Source organism: Brienomyrus brachyistius, chromosome 20 (genome assembly GCF_023856365.1).
Source record: "Brienomyrus brachyistius isolate T26 chromosome 20, BBRACH_0.4, whole genome shotgun sequence".
In the NCBI taxonomy this organism is placed as follows: Eukaryota; Metazoa; Chordata; class Actinopteri; order Osteoglossiformes; family Mormyridae; genus Brienomyrus; species Brienomyrus brachyistius.
In genome coordinates this window covers 18,717,942-18,738,375 of record NC_064552.1, presented here as the reverse complement: position 1 = coordinate 18,738,375, position 20,434 = coordinate 18,717,942, and the positions used below count along the sequence as shown (strand labels likewise).

The window sequence follows — 20,434 nt, the reverse complement described above, 5'->3', positions numbered from 1 at the left end:
ACAAAAACAATAAATATACAGTACGTACTACCTTATTGAATTGAACCAATGTAATTGTTCAACAGCGACACCATCAGGTCTCTGTTTTTATACCAACGTGCGTTCAATGCGATCCCTTTCCTCTTAAGTTCGGAAAATGGTCCGAAATAGTTACGATTTGTTTCTTATGCAGAAAGTGCCACATGAGTCTGGGAAATCAGAATTAACGCTCTGCCTTAACTAAATTTCACCTTGCTTTTTAAAATATGATGAATCGCATAAACAGAGTGGTAGTATGATAGAGTTTCCAACACAGAGGACTGGGGACGGGATGAAAAGAGGTGCGTCAAAGCGAATGCACATATATGCACATAGAAAGTATTCCGATTGAGGAAAGTAAATACAGGATCAAAACGAAACAAAGCGAAATCGCGGACATTTCATACTATTTTAAAAAAAGAGTACGAATGGTACGAAAGAGTACGTTCGGTTCGTTAATAGTGTTATGCCGGGTCCAGCGCTCGCAGTGGCCGCAGATGCGTAGCCAGCGCCCCTCCCTTCTCATCTGGGCTGGGCCTGACGGGGCCTGACCGCGGACTGCTGGGAGATCTGCATTCAATAATAATCATTACGGGGCATCTTCAGTGCATACATCCCAGAACACTGCTATTGAATTCGAACGTACCGTAAAAGGTGCCACCGAGGAAAACTGACCGTGACGCGGTGAGTTTAATCCTATACATTTTCTGATTTCACGCACTTTCTTCCGTTTGCCTCAGAAACACGTCATATATATATGCTCACATGTATTACAAGTCAATAAATAGCGCTGAATTTTAGTGTTACATTTGCTGCTTATGAATCGTACTGGTGACGGCAGCACCTAGGCTTATTTACTTTTCAAATATCATTTTTTTTTGCTTGTTTCTTGTAGCTATACAAAACGTTAAAGCTGGCATTGACTCCTTTGTAGCTTTGCGTATAGTTTCTATTCTGTCTCGTTCTGGCATCTATATCTGCATTATTATTTTGAATATACGACTTTTATTGATGACAGTTTTGATCCAGAGGTGGAAACTGCAGTTCCTGTTTACTAACATCTCTTTGGGGATGATTTCATTCACCGATACTGGCGGTAGAAAAACTGTAAATGTTCTTTTCAATTAATACCATTTTTAAGCGACAAGATATAGATATCTGCCACATTCTGATATGTAATGTTTAATAATAGCATCAAATCATGATGCAGTTAAAGGTTAACTGTAGCTAAAAAATTCTATGAATTATTATTCTTTAATAATTAATAAAATCTATTTGTAACTTTTTTCTCAGTTTTAGCATTATAATCAATTAAATCAATATAGTTTGAAAGCATGTAACATCTCAGCTATGTAATAATAAGTGAAGATAAGAGGATTTATTTATAACATAAATTAAATTATGTTATAATATTCTCTAGACTGATATTTTTCTTGCAATCTTGCAATTTAAAATAAATTGCATCCCTGTATCTAAGAACACATGCAAAACAATAAATTAGATGTATGTTCACAACAAATAACATTTGAGTTTTCTCTAACAGCAATCTAGCCCAATACACCAGCAGAATGAAATATTTATTCAGAAGAGAAGGAAAGTGTTTGTTCATCATTGGGAAAAAATGTAACGTGCATGAATGCTTGTGTTAGTGCAGCCAAGAATGTGGAAAGACTCCACCCACACAGAGAGACTCCACCCACATGGAGAGGGCAGTGGATTCCATGTGTTTTGGAGCTTCATCCAGCCTCCTGGACTGCCAGTAAATCCCAGCAGTTACATCCTGGGCACACAGCACTTGGTATTAAAGACAGACAGCGCTCACAGCCACTCACCTATACTTTTAATTGTACTGATTACACAGAAGACATTTTACAAAACATTGAAAGGGCCGCTTCATTCATGGGTGACGTATGTGTGTGTGTGTGTGTGTGTGTGTGTGTGTGTGTGTGTGTGTGTGTGTGTATGTGCGTGTGCGTGCGCACCCTGCAATGGGTTGGCATCCCATCCTGGGTCTGCCCCATTACCCCAGTCCATATTTCTCTGCTTACTGGGATAGATTCCAGGTCATTGGTGACTCTGAGATGAATAAGAATTTGGAAGATGGATGGATTGATTTTAAGGCTTGATGGAGTTCAGATTTGAAACATTTCAGCTTTAAAATGCCTTTCTTAGTTGTCCAGTATAAGCAAATATGGTCTTTTAACATTGAAACTGTGGTTTTATGTTTTTTTTACCCCCATCTGGATAAATATGGATTATTTGTCTACTGCCCATAACCTCTCACCCAGTAGAGGGTCACAGTAAGTCTGCATCCTACCTTAGAAGACCAAGGGCACAGGGAGGGGCGCTCCATGCCCAGAATGCCGGGAGAAGAACCGAACTCTTGGGATGAAAGCAGATATGTAGACAGAAAGTGGAGACAGGATTTGAGAACAGAGCCCAGTGATGCTTCTCTCACTGCTATCTAATGAGCCACTGCATTTTTAAGTTTGAATGATAATGTTTAACAAGTACAAATTAATAAACGGCACCAGCATAGGGGTTGTGGCTTCAAATCCTGCCCCCGCTCTGTGTGTGTGGAGATACATTGTTCTCCTCGTGTCGCGTAAGGTTCCTCTGGTTTGCTCCCCGTCATTATCTGGAGAACTGTGACTTTAATTGTCCTGTTTTGTATGACCAGTTGTGTCTTCTCTGACTGACTGTTGTCTCTTCTGGGACGTTCCTCGCCCAGCACAGATAGAAATTCTGGGCACAGATAAAAATGTCACCTTAGGCCACTCTGCCCTTTTACATTATTTAGTTCTATACTTTTATGCATTTGAGGGTCCCATAAAGTGCTGGGGGCCCCCAGACACTGCCAGGCTGTCCATGTGCCTGCTGCGCACCTCTGACTGGAAGGTGTATAGACAAATAAAAACAACATTTAGATAATTTTTATGGACTTTTCTGGAATAAAATTAGATATAAAACAATGTATATACTATATAATGTTAACTAGCTCTTTTACTCCCCTAATTTTCCAACTAACCTCATCAAACTCCAGCTGAAGTTAAGGCTTTGGGCAGATGTTAGCCTTACTGGCACTACAGACTGCTTCACCTTGTCTTTACTCAGAAAATACGATCCTTATTCATCACCAGTAACCTGCAACAAGTTCCCGTCTCATTCTGCCAGCATTAAAGTCCGTTTTGAGCATCCATGGGTCCTCCCGACTGTTCTGAGACCCTTGAAAAATGTGACTCTGGTTGTGCTTAAAATGGCATGTCTGCAGGACACGTGGCTCGAGGTCATAGTTTTTGTTTACAGCAACGTGTTTGATTGTGCTGCAGATTATAACTGGAGTTATTTTTTTATTTACAGTGTTTTGCAGACGGGAGACCTGCAGGTAAAACTGATTTATATTTCTGTATTTTTGATCACCTATTTTAGGCTAGGAGAGTTTCTGAGACCGCATTTGAAATTTCCTTTATGTGTTCCAGAATCTGAAATATATTAATTAATATGGGCTTTTATCCATCATGCATTTAATGTGATATTTTTTTTCAGATTTTTTTTCCCTTTATTATTATGATCAACCTCATCATCATCATTATTACTGTAGCTGCTTGTATCGCAGATTTTTACTTGTATGCCTTACATATTTTCATAGATCAGTCTCGAAACTTAATATTAATATATATAATATACGGAAGTTTATTTTGCGAGTATTTTGGGCAACACTACTGTGGCAGTAGGCCTGGGCAGTATAATGGTATTATGGTGCACTCTGGTATTTATAAATCCAAAAGGTATTATTTTTAATAACGTTAAAAATACAGACAATCCTCTTTCTATGAAACTGGTATTGAGACGATGTATTGAGACGATGTATTGTATTGCACTACGTTAGTGGTGATTGGAGCCTGACTTAAGTAAAAAAAAATAAATAAAACATGTCAAAGAATTACACGCATGCGTAGGTTAATGCACCAGAAACTAAATGCGTCATGAATGTGCTGTAAACTTGCCGCATGCGCTGCAGACGTACAACCTTGTGGTGACAGTGGTGTTGATAAACAAAAGGTGATCTTTTTATGTCTACAACCAGGAGTCATCTCTTTGTTTCCCTAGCGCTCAGCTTCCTCACTGATGAGTCCGTTTAGGTTTCTCTGATTCCAGAGTCTACAGAAGCATACATGACATAATTTATTTATTTAAAATACTATCATGTACCATATACCATCCTTAAGTGTCTAGAAGGTTTGACGGTATAAAAAATAGATACCACCCAAGCCTAGTGGAAATTATCACCTTGGCTTATTGGTATTTAAAAACCATTTGTTTGGTAGCAAACGTAAGGATCATCATCATAATTTATAAACTTAAGAATCTCAATAAATTATTAAATTTACCTCAGCAAAATCTATTTGAAAAAAGCAGGTGCCATAAGAATTATTCCTATTAAGGTAATATTGTCAGCACTTGGTTGGACAGCTAGATCACCCCCTGGGGGCATTGACCCCCTCAGCATCTGTCTTTAAAAGGAATTTTTTGGAACATTTTAAAACATTGAAACAGTTTTGCCCCATTATGCTATAACAAGTGAGTAGTTTCTTATGCAGTGTAACATTTTGAGTATATTATAATAGTTTAAAGAATTTTTTTTAAGAAATAGACCTACAGCTATTTTACAGTAGGTTTGTTGAACTCCACCATATCTTGCATCATTCGATTTGCAATACTGGGCTTCTTGGAATAAACAAGAAATTTCAACATACAGTACTGTGAAAAGTCTTCGGCAGTCAAAGGAAAATATTTAGGCTGTTTATCTGTGTATATTTGCTCAGAAAAGAAAACGCAGTTTCACATAGAACATAATTATCTATAACACGATAAAAACTAAACAAGTATTTTTTCCGTTCTCCTAAAAGTTTCTGAGATCTTGCAGGACAGCTTGTTTGGACAGAACCCCACTTTGGTCCTCAAACCTCTCTTCAGGGACTCCTCAGCTCTTTCATGTACCTTGTCAGAAAAAATGGTACAGGCCAAGACACAAACCACATTAATGTACCTAAAATGCTATAAAAGTGTTTCTCAGAGTCGGTTTTGGTACCTTATAAACACCCATAATGATGAGTAGCATTCATATTACAGAATGCTTTTGAGGCAAGTCTACATTTACCTACAACTAGGGTACAATTGGCAGACCCTTGAGTGTATGGATCCAATGACAAGTAATTGTACCCTCAAAGGTACAAATTGGTGCTTTTTTTCTGACAGCATAGTTGTTGAATTTCACCAACAGCTCAATTAATTAACTAATTAGCCAACTTAATTAGTTAACTCTGAGAGGTATTAATTAGCCAAAGCAGGTTAGTGGTTGAATCAGAAAAATACTGGGGAATATTGGACCTTCGTTTGCAAATACTGACGTGATTTTAGAGGAGGTTTTAAAGTAACCGAGTCTAAACACTTTCACAGATATATTTTTACACAACACAAAGATCATTTCAACATCTCTTTCTTTGACTGCATAAGACTTTCACACAGTACTGTATATCTCACAAAATCTTTGTTCTAGTTTAGTAGGACCGTGAGGCATGTTAGAGCAGAATTAGACTGCTGTCCTTTACAGCCATTTATATGCCCCTTTAATGTCCGCCAGTACTGCAGTCATGAAAGATATATATTTTTCTGAAGTTAAATAATTAGTCATTTTGAACATACATAAGTATGTCTCAGCATCTGGAATACTCAAGAAATAAAAAAGAAAATATTCACCAACAAAAAATTATTTAAGCAAACAAACATTTAAGATTTTTTGGCAACCGCTTAGAATTCTGGGAAAGTGCTTATGCTAACCTTCTGGTTACTTTCTTAGCTCTTGTTATTGACACTACCCTTTACCTACCCCAGAATGAACCTGTTCGGGGGCATTTCGGCACGCATACAAAAGGACAGACTGAAGGCAGAAGGCGTGGGGACCCAAGAGCAGGCGGTGAAATTTCTCAACCAGGACTACGAATCCCTGAAGCAGGAATGTTTAGGGAGTGGCCAGCTCTTCGAGGACCCATCTTTCCCAGCTCAACCCCTGTCCCTGGGCTTCAAGGAACTGGCCCCCAACACTTCCAAGACGCGGGGCGTGAAATGGATACGGCCCACGGTAAGGTGTCATTCACAAACACTCTGACTTAAATGGCCAACATTTTTTCACTGCTTAATACAAATATGAAACCAAATAAAAGATCAAAAGGTCAAATATTCTGAAGTGTCTTAAATATATCCCAGCTGCTCATGTGAACTCTCATAGTGGTAAATCAAACAAATGAGAAAGAAACAACTCAGAAAGTTTAGTTTTTTTTGTAGTTTAATTGACAAAACTGCTTCCTTTTTGCGTCACAGATGCAAATGATTTAAAACATCCATCCATCCATACATCCATCCATCCATCATCTCCCGCTTAATCCGGAGTCGGGTCGCGGGGGCAGCAGCCTCAGCAGGGAGACCCAGACTTCCCTCTCCCCGGCCACTTCGTCTAGCTCCTCTGGGGGGACCCCGAGGCGTTCCCAGGCCAGCCGAGAGACATAGTCTCTCCAGCGTGTCCTGGGTCTTCCCCGGGGCCTCCTCCCAGTGGGACATGCCCGGAATACCTCCCCAGGGAGGCGTCCCGGAGGCATCCTGATCAGATGCCCGAGCCACCTCATCTGGCTCCTCTCGATGCGGAGGAGCAGCGGCTCTACTCTGAGTCCCTCCCGAATGACTGAGCTCCTCACCCTATCTCTAAGGGAGAGCCCAGCCACCCTGCGGAGGAAACTCATTTCGGCCGCTTGTACCCGCGATCTCGTTCTTTCGGTCACTACCCAAAGCTCATGACCATAGGTGAGGGTAGGAACGTAGATCGACTGGTAAATCGAGAGCTTCGCCTTTTGGCTCAGCTCTCTCTTCACCATGACAGACCGATGCAGCGCCCGCATGACTGCTGACGCCGCACCGATCCGCCTGTCGATCTCCCGCTCCATCGTTCCCCCACTCGTGAACAAGATCCCGAGATACTTAAACTCCTCCACTTGGGGGAGGACCCCATCCCCAACCCGGAGAGAGCACTCTACCCTTTTCCGGCTGAGAACCATGGTCTCGGATTTGGAGGTGCTGATTCTCATCCCAGCCGCTTTGCACTCGGCTGCGAACTGCTCCAGTGAGAGCTGAAGGTCACGGCTCGATGAGGCCAACAGAACCACATCATCCGCAAAAAGCAGAGACCTAATCCTGAGGTCACCGAACCGGACGCCCTCAACGCCCTGGCTGCGCCTAGAAATTCTGTCCATAAAAACTATGAACAGAATCGGTGACAAAGGGCAGCCCTGACGGAGTCCAACCCTCACCGGAAACGAGTCCGACTTATTGCCGCCCATGCGGACCAAACTCTGGCACCGGTCATACAGGGACCGAACCGCCCTTAAAAGGGAGCCCGGTACCCCATACTCCCGGAGCACTCCCCACAGGACCCCACGAGGGACACGGTCGAATGCCTTTTCCAAGTCCACAAAACACATGTAGACTGGTCGGGCAAACTCCCATGAACCCTCCAGAACCCTGCTGAGAGTATAGAGCTGGTCCACTGTTCCACGGCCAGGGCGAAAACCACACTGCTCCTCCTGAATCCGAGGTTCGACAATCCGGCGGACCCTCCTTTCCCGGACCCCCCAATAGACCTTACCAGGGAGGCTGAGGAGTGTGATCCCCCTGTAGTTGGAGCACACCCTCCGGTCCCCCTTCTTAAAGAGGGGGACCACCACTCTTTCCCCATCAGAGAGGTGACATTCCATGTCCCTAGAGCTAGCTTCTGCAGCCGAGGATCGGAGCGCCAAGGTCCCCGCCTTTGGCCGCCGCCCAGATCACCTCGCACCCGACCCCTATGGCCCCTCCCATGGGTGGTGAGCCCATTGGAGGGGGGACCCACGTGCCTTGTTCGGGCTGCGCCCGACCAGGCCCCATGGGTGTAGGCCTGGCCGCCAGGCGCTCGCCATCGAGCCCCACCCCCAGGCCTGGCTCCAGGGGGGGGCCCCGGTGACCCGCGTCCGGGCAAGGGAAACCGTGAATCCAAGATTTTTCTCATCATAAAGGGGTTTTTGAGCCGTACTTCGTCTGGTTCCTCACCCAGGACCTGTTTGCCTTGGGTGACCCTACCAGGGGCATAAAGCCCCAGACAACATAGCTCCTGGGATCATTGTAACACGCAAACCCCTCCACCACGATAAGGTGTCGGCTCCAGGAGGGGTGATTTAAAACAACAAAATTAAAATGAAAAATGATAAATGCAATTTAAGCATCTTAAAAATTTTAAACACAAATAGATCTCAATGGAACTTGTAAGTCTTTTTGTTTAACACAAGTGATAAACTATTGGGTTTAATTTTCATACAGTGGAAGCTGAATGTGTTTTTGTGACAAGTTCTTGTTTGCTTTTTTCCTCCTCAGTCATTTTTGTTAAAATTCTCACAAATGTGCCACTGTCTATGAATGAGTCCAACTGCAAGGATGAAAATGATTACGATTGGTTCGGAGAGTGCTTGCAAAAACAGTGGCAGTAAACTTTAGACTGATATATTAACTTACATTAGGCAATCTTGAAAAGGGACAATCATTAAAATTGCAGAGCTTACAAATTAAGTTTTGTTTGCCATGACAAAGTAAAACTGTTTTCATGTAACCTATTGATGGTCTCATCCCAGCTGACTGTCATAGTCCTTGGGATGTGACAATTGCATATGCATAATAATGTAATATTAACATTGCTCAATGTGCAGGCCTAATAGAGTGTGCACATCCCTGGCTCATTGTGTGTGTCTGGAGTGACCTGTTAAATGCTGGCTATGCTATAGTTGCCTGTTATTCCTAACTGTTATGCCTTATTGATTGCCACAAAAGGCAGTCATTTATAAACAGTATGATTAGTATTCATAGCAATGTATTTAAAATATGCTTTGAATAGGAGGAGTGCCTTTTATCTGAACGGGTGAGTAACAGCGTGTAAGATTTGCTCTGGGCGGGACGGGAAGCAGGACCATAGGATGTTAGGATGGGAGAGTAGAATGGAGACTTTGCCTGGGTACTGCAGTGAGTATAGATTTAATAAAACGGAGAGAAATGAAAGCCAAGGGAAACTGTTTCATGATATTCTTTCTTGTTAACAGTAGTTGGGTGATTGAACGGATCATGTGGTTTATGGCAATCCAAAGCTTGCTTACTGCAGTGTGTTAAAATGTAGCATCCTGGAAAATCCATGCAGGACTGTAGGCCATTAAGACTGGATCATCTGTGTGGTCTGTGGTCCGTGACTTAACTGCTGGCGGAGTGAGTCAATCCCCAGACAAACCCGAGACGAGAGGGACACATTTTGAATGAAACACTCTGGCGGCTGTTTTTTTCTTCTTAGACTAGCAAATTATGAAAATCCTTTAGGTACTTGAAAAATGAAGTGACATTGTTCAAAAATTTATTTTATTTAATTTCATTTGGTTTTAATCTCCAATATATCTTAATTAATCTTTGGCTGTTTTTCATATTCCTGGAATTTCTTCGGATCACAGATTTTTTTGTCCTGCAGGAGCTGTCAGAAAACCCTCAGTTCATCTTGGGTGGAGCTACTAGGACGGATATTTGTCAGGGGGCTCTAGGTGAGTTTAGGCCACTTTCCTCTCTATGCTTGGGAAAACATACAATACCCAGTTTTTTCAAACTTCATCTTGTACGCTTTTATCAGAATGGACTGAATTGATTCTTCTTGTTCATCAACAAACATCCAATCATCATAACAAAGTGAAAAGGTTTTTAGGAATTTTTGCTAATTTATTAAAAATAAAACAATTAAATTTCCCATTTATACATATATATATGTATTCATGCTGTTTACTGTGGCATTCCAGATAGTGACATTTCACACACGTCATATTACACTCGATCATCTTTGTGATGCCCCTAGAACTCGACTGACAACCAGAGGCCAGTTATTGCCTGGCTGTTAGCATCGCTGAGGTGTAGCGTAGTGGTGGGGGCGGTATCGTATTTGTGGGGGTGCACACAACCTTGGACTAGGGCGAAGGTTCACCTTTCAGTATGACAACAGTCCAAAGTCCACAGTCAAGACGATGCTGGAGACAAGGCTTTGAGTGTTGCGGAGTGGCCCAGTTGAAACCTGGACTTTAAGACAGTCTCCTATAGGTGGGATATGGAGTGTGAGTGAGCTGCAGTCTGCAATCAGAGCTCTTCTAGGGATAACGTGAGTACCTGCCCAAATCTGAGTGCGAAGCTAGTAGGAGCCACCTGAGAGAGCTCATAACTGTAACCGCTGCAGAAGCACCTTTAGATGGAAGAAAGGGGAGTTTTTAAAATTTAATTAAGTTCCTAAAGGCATGTTTTCAGTTTGTCATAATGGGGTGTTGAGTGTTGATTGATGCCAAAAAAGAATCGGTGCCGTCCCTTTTGAAATAGGTCTACAGAAGAGCAAAGTTTGGGAAAAGTGGCTGAGTATGAGCAACTCTCTGCAGGCACTGTGATGATATGTGCTGTAAAAACAGCAACCGGATCTGCCACATTTTCAAGTCAAATTAAAATGGCTGTTGAAGGACTGATGCAGTGTGGGCTTCATTGCGCTCTTCTCTGGGTGTTACTTTGACCAAGAAAGCAGCAGGTTTTTGCCTGGAGATGCGTCATGACAGTGAGTCACTTCAGACTGGTAATACCGCACTGAGCCTGGGCGGGTCCAGGCCAGCCCTCGAGTTTCCAGGATAATTAAACATAAATATGCTTCATGCTTCACGCTACTTCTGAAAGTCTTTGAATGTCATTGGCTTATCTTTGTTATGAATACCTGATGGTTTCATGCAAGCTTAGGCAAACTTTATTTCCAATGCTATAGCGGTGGACTGGCATAATTTCCTAGAATATACTGCCTGAGATAGGCATGCCGGATAATCAGCTGGTGGGTGAAATCGACAAGGAATGGAAACTAGGTTCTTGCTTTGCGAGTGTGAGAAAGTGATGGTCTGGTACCATAACGGGTATTATAGCAGCCAGGATTCTGCAAGTTGACCACATACTAACTTGAAAAATATATAAATATAACATATAGAATCATATATGTGATACCTGAGATGCTGCAGATTTGGATCACTCATCTAATTAGGCGCTTTTGGCTTATTTGCACAAACTATTATTTGTTCTTTTGCTGTCTGTCATTGCACTGCTAAGAGTCTCAAGAATCAAAAGCTTTATTGTTATATGTACAATGAAAAGCTTGCGTACCTCCCTTCAGACTTGAATGACATAACGATGAATGACACTACATTGCAAATAACACATAAAAGAATAGCGAGAACAAGTAATACATACAATGTACTTACACAATACAAACAATATACAGTCATGTGAAAAAGAAAGTACCCCCTCTTTCAATTTTAAGGTTTTATGTATCAGGACATAATAAAAAATCTGGGGCCGGTTGCACAAAACATCTTAAGTTAAGATTTTTCTTAAAGTCCGAGTTAAGGTCTCCTTAAAATATAGTTGGTTGCACAAAACACCCTTAAGTCTCCTCCTTAACGTTTCCTTAAAATTTTCTCTTAAGTATTTAAGTTTTTCTCCTTATCTTGGTCTTATACTTAAGGAATCCCTTAACGGTTGCACAAAAAACCTTAGCAACAAAACTAAGGGGAAAAAAATTAAGGTACCTCTAACCATATCTTAACTGCAACATGGCAGAGTTTATGATACAGAAAATTACGAAAATGAACGCATCCCAAAAAGAGTGTTCCGCGACCGGGAGAACCCCTTAGATAAACTTAATGATGAACAATTGATTTTGCTTTATAAATTTGACCGGCAGTCAATTTATGATTTGTCCGACCATGTGCAGTTAGATTGCCCCACAATCCGAAGCTGTGCTCCCCCAGCTGAGTTGCAGTTAATGTTTGCTCTGCGGGTTTATGCCACGGGCTCCTAGCACATGAAGCTGCAGTCTAAACGCGAGAGTCATAGAAAGTTAAGCCTGTTTCACGTTCAGCTGAGCTCGCTAACTAACCATAGCCTATAACGTTACCCGCCCTTACAGTTTACTTTATATCTGTACCTTAAATACTTTAATAATAACTTGTTGAAAGAAGATGAGCAACTTATGTACAGAGATCTATTTCACTGTCAGCAACATAGACTAACGTTAAAAGTTCCCTCAAGTCGTTTAACCTATCTGAAGTTGTAAGTTAACGTCAACTGGTAAGAGTTATCTTACCAGTTTTGTCGCATTCTCTCCTGTAATTAGTGATCCCTTTTTTGGCCAGAACAGATAAGTTGTAATTTTTTGGACAAAGGTCTTGGATAGACCTTTTCACCAGACTTCTTGAATTAATTTTCATTGCAATTTCCGTCTGTTTCCTGTTATTTGCGGATCAAATTTACTTTTTAGTATGTTCTTTCTTTTATTGTATTTCTCCAAAAGTATAATCTTTTCCTCCTCTGACCAATTTGGCTTTCCTGTTTTCTTTTCTTCCATTTTTTTACTTTGCGAGTAACTTTGTGAGGCGATAACGGGTATCACAAGCAGGCTCGAGTGCAAGTGTATGAATGGTCTCCATGGAAATGGGAAAATTTAACTGCTGTAAAACCTCTTTCAATGTTGTAAATCCCTTAATGTTTTTCCTTAAATAAGGAAACATTTTAAGGGGTTCTGTGCAACACCCTTAAATAAATCCCTTAGCTAAGGAGAAATCAAACCTTAAGTGTCATACTTAAGGGGAAAACTTAAGGTGTTTTGTGCAAACGGCCCCTGGTCCTTAGCAGGTCTTAATTAAATCCAACCTCAGATGAACCACAATACAAGACATTACAACATGGTGGAATCTGTTGTCAGTAGTTTTACACCTGAGGTTACATTTAAATAATATGGCAGGGACCATTTAACTTTTTAAAATTTTTGTCCTGATACCTAAAACCATATAACTGAAAATGGGTGTACGCTCTTCACATAACTGTATAAGAACATACAATACAGACACTCCTCACTTAACAGCCTACCTCTGTAACAACCACATGGACTTACAACCAAATAAGCAGCCTGGTGTCTCGATGTCAAGCATCTAATCTTGCATCACCCTTTCTCAGTCTCAGTCTTGCTCCCACAGTGGGTTAGTATTCACTACACTAATGTTTGCAATCTCGAAGACTACATATTTCATATATTAATTCATATTTTGCACCCCATATTGCAGGCAGAGTGGTGGCTCTGAGACTAGGAATCTGTTCCAGGAACAGGAAGGTTGCTGATTCAAATCCCATGAATGGCCAGAGTGATTCTACTCCATTGGGCCCTAGACCAAGGCCCTTAACCTGCAATTGCTTTGTCCTGGCTACGATGTTAATCTACATCCAGCCCTATAAGGAGGCCCTCCAACTTACAGGGAAAAACTTGGAGGTTGGTGGCAGGATTGACATTCCAGCCACCTGAACAAAAACTCACATTTGGACTAGTGTGGTGCTTAAGTATCGCCCACTGCATGGCTGCATTCAGGCTCTCATCCATGAGGTAGATGGTGTCGTGGTGGGTGCTGCACCACACTGTCAGCACATGCTCCTTACTTTGTTGTGTAACCCATAGCACAAGATGTCGGCAACAAGTAATGTATATTAGAGCTGATTTCCTCTGTTCTGCTTATTACAGTATACAATACACTACCACATAAACCTTGAAAAATATACAAAAAATTTTATAAATGTTACAAAAGTAACATGAAAGATGGCTGACAAAGCAACTGCCAGTACAGTATGCTTGAAATATCGGTAAGGGGTGGCTCTTTGTTTATCGACCGATTTGTTTAATGACCGAGTCATGGGAACACAATTTGGTCGTTAAGCGAGGAGTGTCTGTATTCAAGCAGCACAACAAGGTTCTGAGGTTTAAAGTGGCAGTGGCTATTAAATAACGTAAGAGCAGTGGTTTATAGTTGTGAAACTGTTCCTGAGTCCTGGGCTGAGTCCTCCTGTTCCTGAACTCCGGGTCCTGCTGAGAGCACCTGTAGAAAAGGGAGAGCTCCAGGTGACATCCAGGCCTTACTCTCATGTTTGAGGCAGTAACAGTGCTGGTGAGCCTTCTTCACAGCAATTTCTGCTTGTTAAGTCCATTTGAGGTCATCGGGGAGGGTGACTCCAAGGAATTCAGTAGCAGACCCTCTCAGTGACCAGCTCAGAACATAAGAAATTTACAAAGGAGAGGAGCCCATTTGGCCCATCAAGTTCGTTTGGGGAGAACTTAACATTTTAACAACTCTGAGCTATTAGTTATCTAGCTCTGATTTAAAGGAACCCAAGGTTTTACTTTGTGCTACACTAGCAGGAAGACTATTCCATACTCTAACTACACACTGTGTAAAGAAGTGCTTCCTGAAATTCGTTTTAAAATGTTCTCTCACTAATTTCCACTTATGGCCACGAGTTCTAGTATTTAAACTAATATCAAAATAGCCATTTGGCTGAACAGCATCCCAACCCGTTAGAATCTTATATACCTGGATCATGTCCCCCCTTAGTCTCCTTTGCTCGAGGCTAAACAGATTCAGCTCGGCTAACCTCTCCTCATAAGACATTCCTCTAAGACCAGGAATCATTCTCGTAGCCCTATGTTGCACCTTTTCCAAAGTAGCAATGTCCTTCTTAAGGTATGGTGACCAAACCTGCACACAATATTCTAGGTGGGGTCTTACCAAGGAATTATATAATCATAGCATCACCTCCCTTGACTTAAACTCCACACACCAAGATATGTAACAGAACATCATATTGGCCTTTTTTATTGCTTCCCCACACTGGTGAGAGTGGGACATGGAAGCATCAACATACACACCGAGATCTTTCTCATAATCAGCTACCTTTATTTCAGTGGAACCCATAAAATATCTGTACGTTATATTTCTGCTCCCTTGCATGGATTACCTTACATTTATCTATGTTAAATTTCGTCTGCCAGGTATCAGCCCAGTCGCTAATTAAATCCAGATCCCATTGTAGCCTCTCCGCTGGTAGATCAGTATCTGCTACACCACCCACCTTGCTGTTTAACCAAATTTAACCAGTTTACTATATGTGTCGTTGTCAGTATTATTAATGAGAATTAGGAACAATAGTGGTTCTAAAATTTAACCCTGTGGTACCCCACTATGAACGCAGGCCCACCGTGACATTGTGCCTCTAATAACTGCTCGCTGCTTCCTGTCAGTTAGCCAGTTTTCGATCTTTGGTTTTTTCTGTCATTCAGGGAGGGGTTATTTTCCTGACCACTTTGTCAAGCCTGGTTTAATGTTCCTGGTACCCTTACGATCTACACACAGGAGTGCAAGTGGGCTCTTCTGTACATACTACATGTGTCTGTGAACACAGATGACTGTGGTCGGTGCATGCATACACCAGTGATATTCCACCAGAGCTTGAAAGGGCAGGCGTACTGCAACAAACACAAATACAAGCAGTATAGGGAAACAGGTTTTGGACAGTTTTAAAGTTGTTACTGGGCTTGGATGGTATTAAGGCAATACGGCATACAGCGACCTTTTGAAATTTGCAGATTTTATCACCAAAATAGTATTGCTTTTGAAAATAGTGTATACCTCGGTGTAATGTCTGCACAGTATGAAATATTAGATATCTGGGTACCAACGACCCTCCTTATACAGCTACTCAACATAATTACATCAGCAATTATTCTTCTCCTTTTTCCTCGTTAACCTCTGATCTGTGAAAGTCAGTAGTGCCACCTACTGGAAACAGTTAGTCAATTTCCTCGAACATGCTCAGTCGACATGCACCGACACGCATAATGTTCACCAGACATAAATACCTGTGCTACGCACGCAGTGTCTGGTGAAATTTAAGTGACCCACCCTGTGCGTGGACCACTGTCACACGCAGAGAAGTGAAGCATGAATTGGCCTTCAGTCACTACGCCTTCTCCCTGCAGGCCGTTGTATTGTTGTTGCTTATCCGGTAGTGGTGTCATCAGCAAACTTCACAATGCGGTTGGAGCTGAGTCTGCCCATGGAATCATGGGTATACAAGGAGTGCAGCAAAGGGCTCAGCACCCTGCCCTGAGGAGTACTGCTGTTGAGCATTGTGGTGAAAGAGCTTCTCTTGTCTGTTCTCACATGCTGTGGTGTGTTGATGAGGAAATCCAGGATGCAGTTTCAGAGGGAGCTGCCAAATCCTAAGAGTTTGGAGATGAATCCAAATGGAGAATGTATTCCACAAACAGCAGCTTGGCATAACAGCTTTTCACACACCTGACCCAGCCCCACACACTCACATTCACAGTGAATTTAGCTGGAGAACACAGAGTACAAAGTGTGTGTTGAAGATTAGTTATTTGCTGTTAATTATTTTTATAAGGCTTTAACCAAAACTGTAATTAATTAAGTTTTGCTTCTGACAAAAGCATAGAAAATTTATATAAATATTCTGTTGGTTAGTGTTAATATTGAGAATCAACGGGCTGATCAACCCCCTTACTTTGCACTGGAGACAGTTCCTTTCGAGAATAATAGCAGTAAGCTGTCGTAACTTTGCAGATTCTGCTCACATCAATGTTTAATGTGCCTCCGGTGGTAAACCTGCCCAGCTGGTGTGTTTGTCATGTTCCTTTGAAGGGCTTGCTGGTCTACAGACCTTTCAAATCCACATCCGGTTTCTATGTTGCCATAGTGGGCCGTGTCCCTAAAGCCATTTCCCTTGCTTACAGTGGATTCATTCTTCATAGTTTGTCAGTCATTGAGGTTTTTTACGTTATATTTTTTTTGTGTAGTTATGCCACATAGTTCTGTTCTTTGATTTTATGTCTACAGGAGTCTCTTGTTCTGTAACACTATTAAAATGCTGCATGCATAAACAGTCCTGAGTGTATTTATTTCCTCCATCTTAATTGTTTGGTTTCTTCCTGTGAGGGGATCTTTGGCCCTTATGGCAGTTCAGCATTAAGTATTGATGTTGGTGTGAGACGTGCTCTTAGTCTGATGGCTTGCTGACCGCTCCTCTGTTGGTGTGAGATGTGCTCTTTGCGTGATGACTTGCTGACCGCTCCTCTGTGAGACGTGCTCTTAGTCTGATGGCTTGCTGACCGCTCCTCTGTGAGACGTGCTCTTAGTCTGATGGCTTGCTGACCGCTCCTCTGTGAGATGTGCTCTTTGTGTGATGGCTTGCTGACTGCTCCTCTGTTGGTGTGATATGTGCTCTTTGCGTGATGACTTGCTGACCACCCCTCTGTTGGTGCTCCCAGGGGACTGCTGGCTCCTGGCTGCCATCGCCTCCCTCACTCTCAACGAGAAACTCCTCCACAGAGTGGTCCCCCATGGACAGTCTTTCACCAATGGCTATGCCGGAATCTTCCACTTCCAGGTACAAAGGCTTGACTATGCTCTTTTTACTCCCTGGGCTGACTTTGTAATGCTTTGTTTTCTGTGTTGTAGTTCTGGCAGTTCGGCGAGTGGGTGGATGTGGTCATCGACGACCGGCTTCCAGTCAAGGATGGGGAGCTCATGTTTGTTCACTCCGCAGAGGGCTGTGAGTTCTGGAGCGCACTGCTGGAGAAGGCCTATGCCAAGTACGGTTCTTGGTGCCACTAAAATGTTGTTGTGGTTTCTTCAGTCTGCTTCTTTTCCCAGTATGCTGGTTGGTGTTTGGCTTGGTGGGTTTTGAATCCTGTGGCTGGCTGAGTCCCCTTAGCACTACTGAGTCCTTGATAAAGACCTTTAACCCAGAACACAGCTCCAAGGGTGCCTGATAGATGGCTGAACTTATGCTTGGAGCCCAGGCTTTGTTATAACCTGCATATGTGTAGAGATTAGGATATGTGGAAAAACAAGAATCCCTGTATACTTATACAGTTATTATCAGGGATACAGCTAATTCTTACTCTATTTGCAGTATAAAACTTAAATTGCACAGTAATTTCTTATAGAAGAGCAAATGCACATAAAATAAGCATGTATTTGCATTGTTATGACATGAAATTGCCGCATGTATCACTTTAAATGATGATTACATACTTGTGCATCCCAGATTATTATTATTATTATTATTATTATCATGCACTAATTACAGATGTCTTGATATTTTCATAGTATTTAAGCAGCGCAGAGGGTTAAGAGTTAAGAGCCTGATGACTTAATATGTCAGTATGTTAAGCTTTTGGTGTTACGGTCACTGTCCTCAGACTAAATGGCTCCTATGAAGCTCTGTCAGGGGGCAGCACTACTGAAGGCTTTGAGGATTTCACGGGGGGTGTGTCCGAGATGTATGAGCTTCGTAAGGCGCCCAAGGACCTGTACAGGATCATAGCCAAGGCTTTGGAAAGGGGATCTCTGCTGGGATGCTCCATCGATGTGAGTCGTCTCTCCATTTCCTGAACCTGGGGGATATTGGGGGAATCAGGGAGACAAAGTCAAATGATGCAGGACTGCATAACACATGCTTTCCTTGCAGATCACCAGTGCCTTTGACATGGAGGCTGTGACGTTCAAAAAGCTGGTCAAAGGTCATGCCTATTCTGTTACAGGTCTGAGGCAGGTGAGTGAGAGCGGCCAGAGTGTCTGGATGCCTTGTGTTACACACAGTCCAAGTGTAATAATTGGGGTTATCATGTTCATCAATGCATCCCCTGTCCGTTTAACCATTTCACCTGTCTTCAGATGATATAATTTCTGTGGGGTCGTTTTTAGGTTTTTAAGATGGAATAATTTCCATCGGAAACTAAATCAATAAAGGGGCGTCATGGTGGTACAGTGGATAGCACTGTTGCCTCACACCTCTGGGACCTTTTTAACCAGTATTCGAACATTTCTTTGAACACGATGTGAAAAAATTTGTATTCTAACTTCACTCACCAGCCACTTTATTAGGCACACCTGTCCAACTGCTCGTTGACGCAAATTACTGATCAGCCAATCACATGGTGGCAACTCAATGCATTTAGGCATGTTGACATGGTCAAGACGAACCACTGCCGATTAAACCGAGCTTCAGAATGGGGAAGAAAGGTGATTTAAGTGACTTTGAACGTGGCATGATTGTTGGTGCCAGATGGGCTGGTCGGAGTACTGCAGAAACTGCTGATCTTCTGGGATTGTCACGCACAACCATCTCTAGGATTTACAGAGAATGGTCCGAAAAAGGGAAAACATCCAGTGAGCGGCAATTCTGTGGGCGAAAATGCCTTGTTGATGCCAGAGGTCAGAGGAGAATGGCCAGAGTGGTTCGAGCTGATAGAAAGGCAACAGTAACTCAAATAACCACTCATTACAACCAAGGTATGCAGAAGAGCATCTCCGAGTGCACAACACGTCGAACCTTGAGGCAGATGGGCTACAGCAGCAGAAAACCACACCGGGTGCCACTCCTGTCCGCAAAGAACAGGAAACTGAGGCTACAATTCGCACAGGCTCACCGAAATTGGACAATAGAAGATTGGAAAAATGTTGCCTGGTCTGATGAGTCTCGATTTCTGCTGCGAAATTCGGATGGTAGGGTCAGAATTTGGCGTCAACAACATGAAAGCCTGGATCCATCCTGCCTTGTATCAACGGTTCAGGCTGGTGGTGGTGGTGTAATGGTGTGGGGGACATTTTCTTGGCACACTTTGGGCCACTTAGTACTAATTGATCATCGTTGCAACGCCAATAGCCTACCTGAGTATTGTTGCTGACCATGTCCATCCCTTTATGACCAGAGTGTACATCTTCTGATGGCTACTTCCAGCAGGATAATGCACCATGTCATAAAGCTCGAATCATCTCAGACTAGTTTCTTGAACATGACAATGAGTTCACTGTACTCAAATGGCCTCCACAGTCACCAGATCTCAATCCAATAGAGCACCTTTGGGATGTGGTGGAACGGGAGATTTGCATCATGGATGTGCAGCCGACAAATCTGCAGCAACTACGTGATACTGTCATGTCAATATGGACCAGTATCTCTGAGGAATGTTTCCAGTACCTTGTTGAATCTATGCCCCGAAGGATTAAGGCAGTTCTGAAGGCAAAAGGGGGTCCAACCCGGTACTAGCAAGGTGTACCCAATAAAGTGGCCGGTTAGTGTGTGTGTGTGTGTGTGTGTGTGTGTGTGTGTGTGTGTGTGTGTGTGTGTGTGTGTGTGTATACACTGCTCAAAAAAGGAACACTTTTTAATCATAGTATAGCATCAAGTCTATTAAACTTATGTTAAGTAGCGGAGGGGTTGTTAATCAGTTTCAGCTGCTTTGGTGCTGCTTAGAGGGGCAACAATGAGACGACCCCCAAAACAGGAATGGTTTAACAGGTGGCGGCCACTGGCATTTTTCCCTCCTCATCTTTTCTGGCGGTTTTTTCACTAGTTTTGCATTTGCCGACGATCAGTGTCACTACTGGTA

General features: G+C 42.6%; 1 protein-coding gene across 1 annotated transcript in view; it reads left to right on the top strand.

Moving 5' to 3' along the window:
- Nucleotides 1–20: 20 nt before the first annotated feature.
- Nucleotides 21–20,434, top strand: part of LOC125715608 (calpain-1 catalytic subunit-like) — a 41,432-nt gene continuing 21,018 nt past the window's right edge. Inside the window, exons 1-8 of the mRNA XM_048987373.1 lie at nucleotides 21–702; nucleotides 3,379–3,403; nucleotides 5,914–6,160; nucleotides 9,605–9,674; nucleotides 17,306–17,424; nucleotides 17,496–17,629; nucleotides 18,242–18,410; nucleotides 18,511–18,594. Of these exons, the coding sequence (XP_048843330.1) occupies nucleotides 5,915–6,160; nucleotides 9,605–9,674; nucleotides 17,306–17,424; nucleotides 17,496–17,629; nucleotides 18,242–18,410; nucleotides 18,511–18,594 (822 nt within the window). The 5' untranslated portion in view covers nucleotides 21–702; nucleotides 3,379–3,403; nucleotide 5,914. The remainder of the gene's footprint in view (nucleotides 703–3,378; nucleotides 3,404–5,913; nucleotides 6,161–9,604; nucleotides 9,675–17,305; nucleotides 17,425–17,495; nucleotides 17,630–18,241; nucleotides 18,411–18,510; nucleotides 18,595–20,434) is intronic.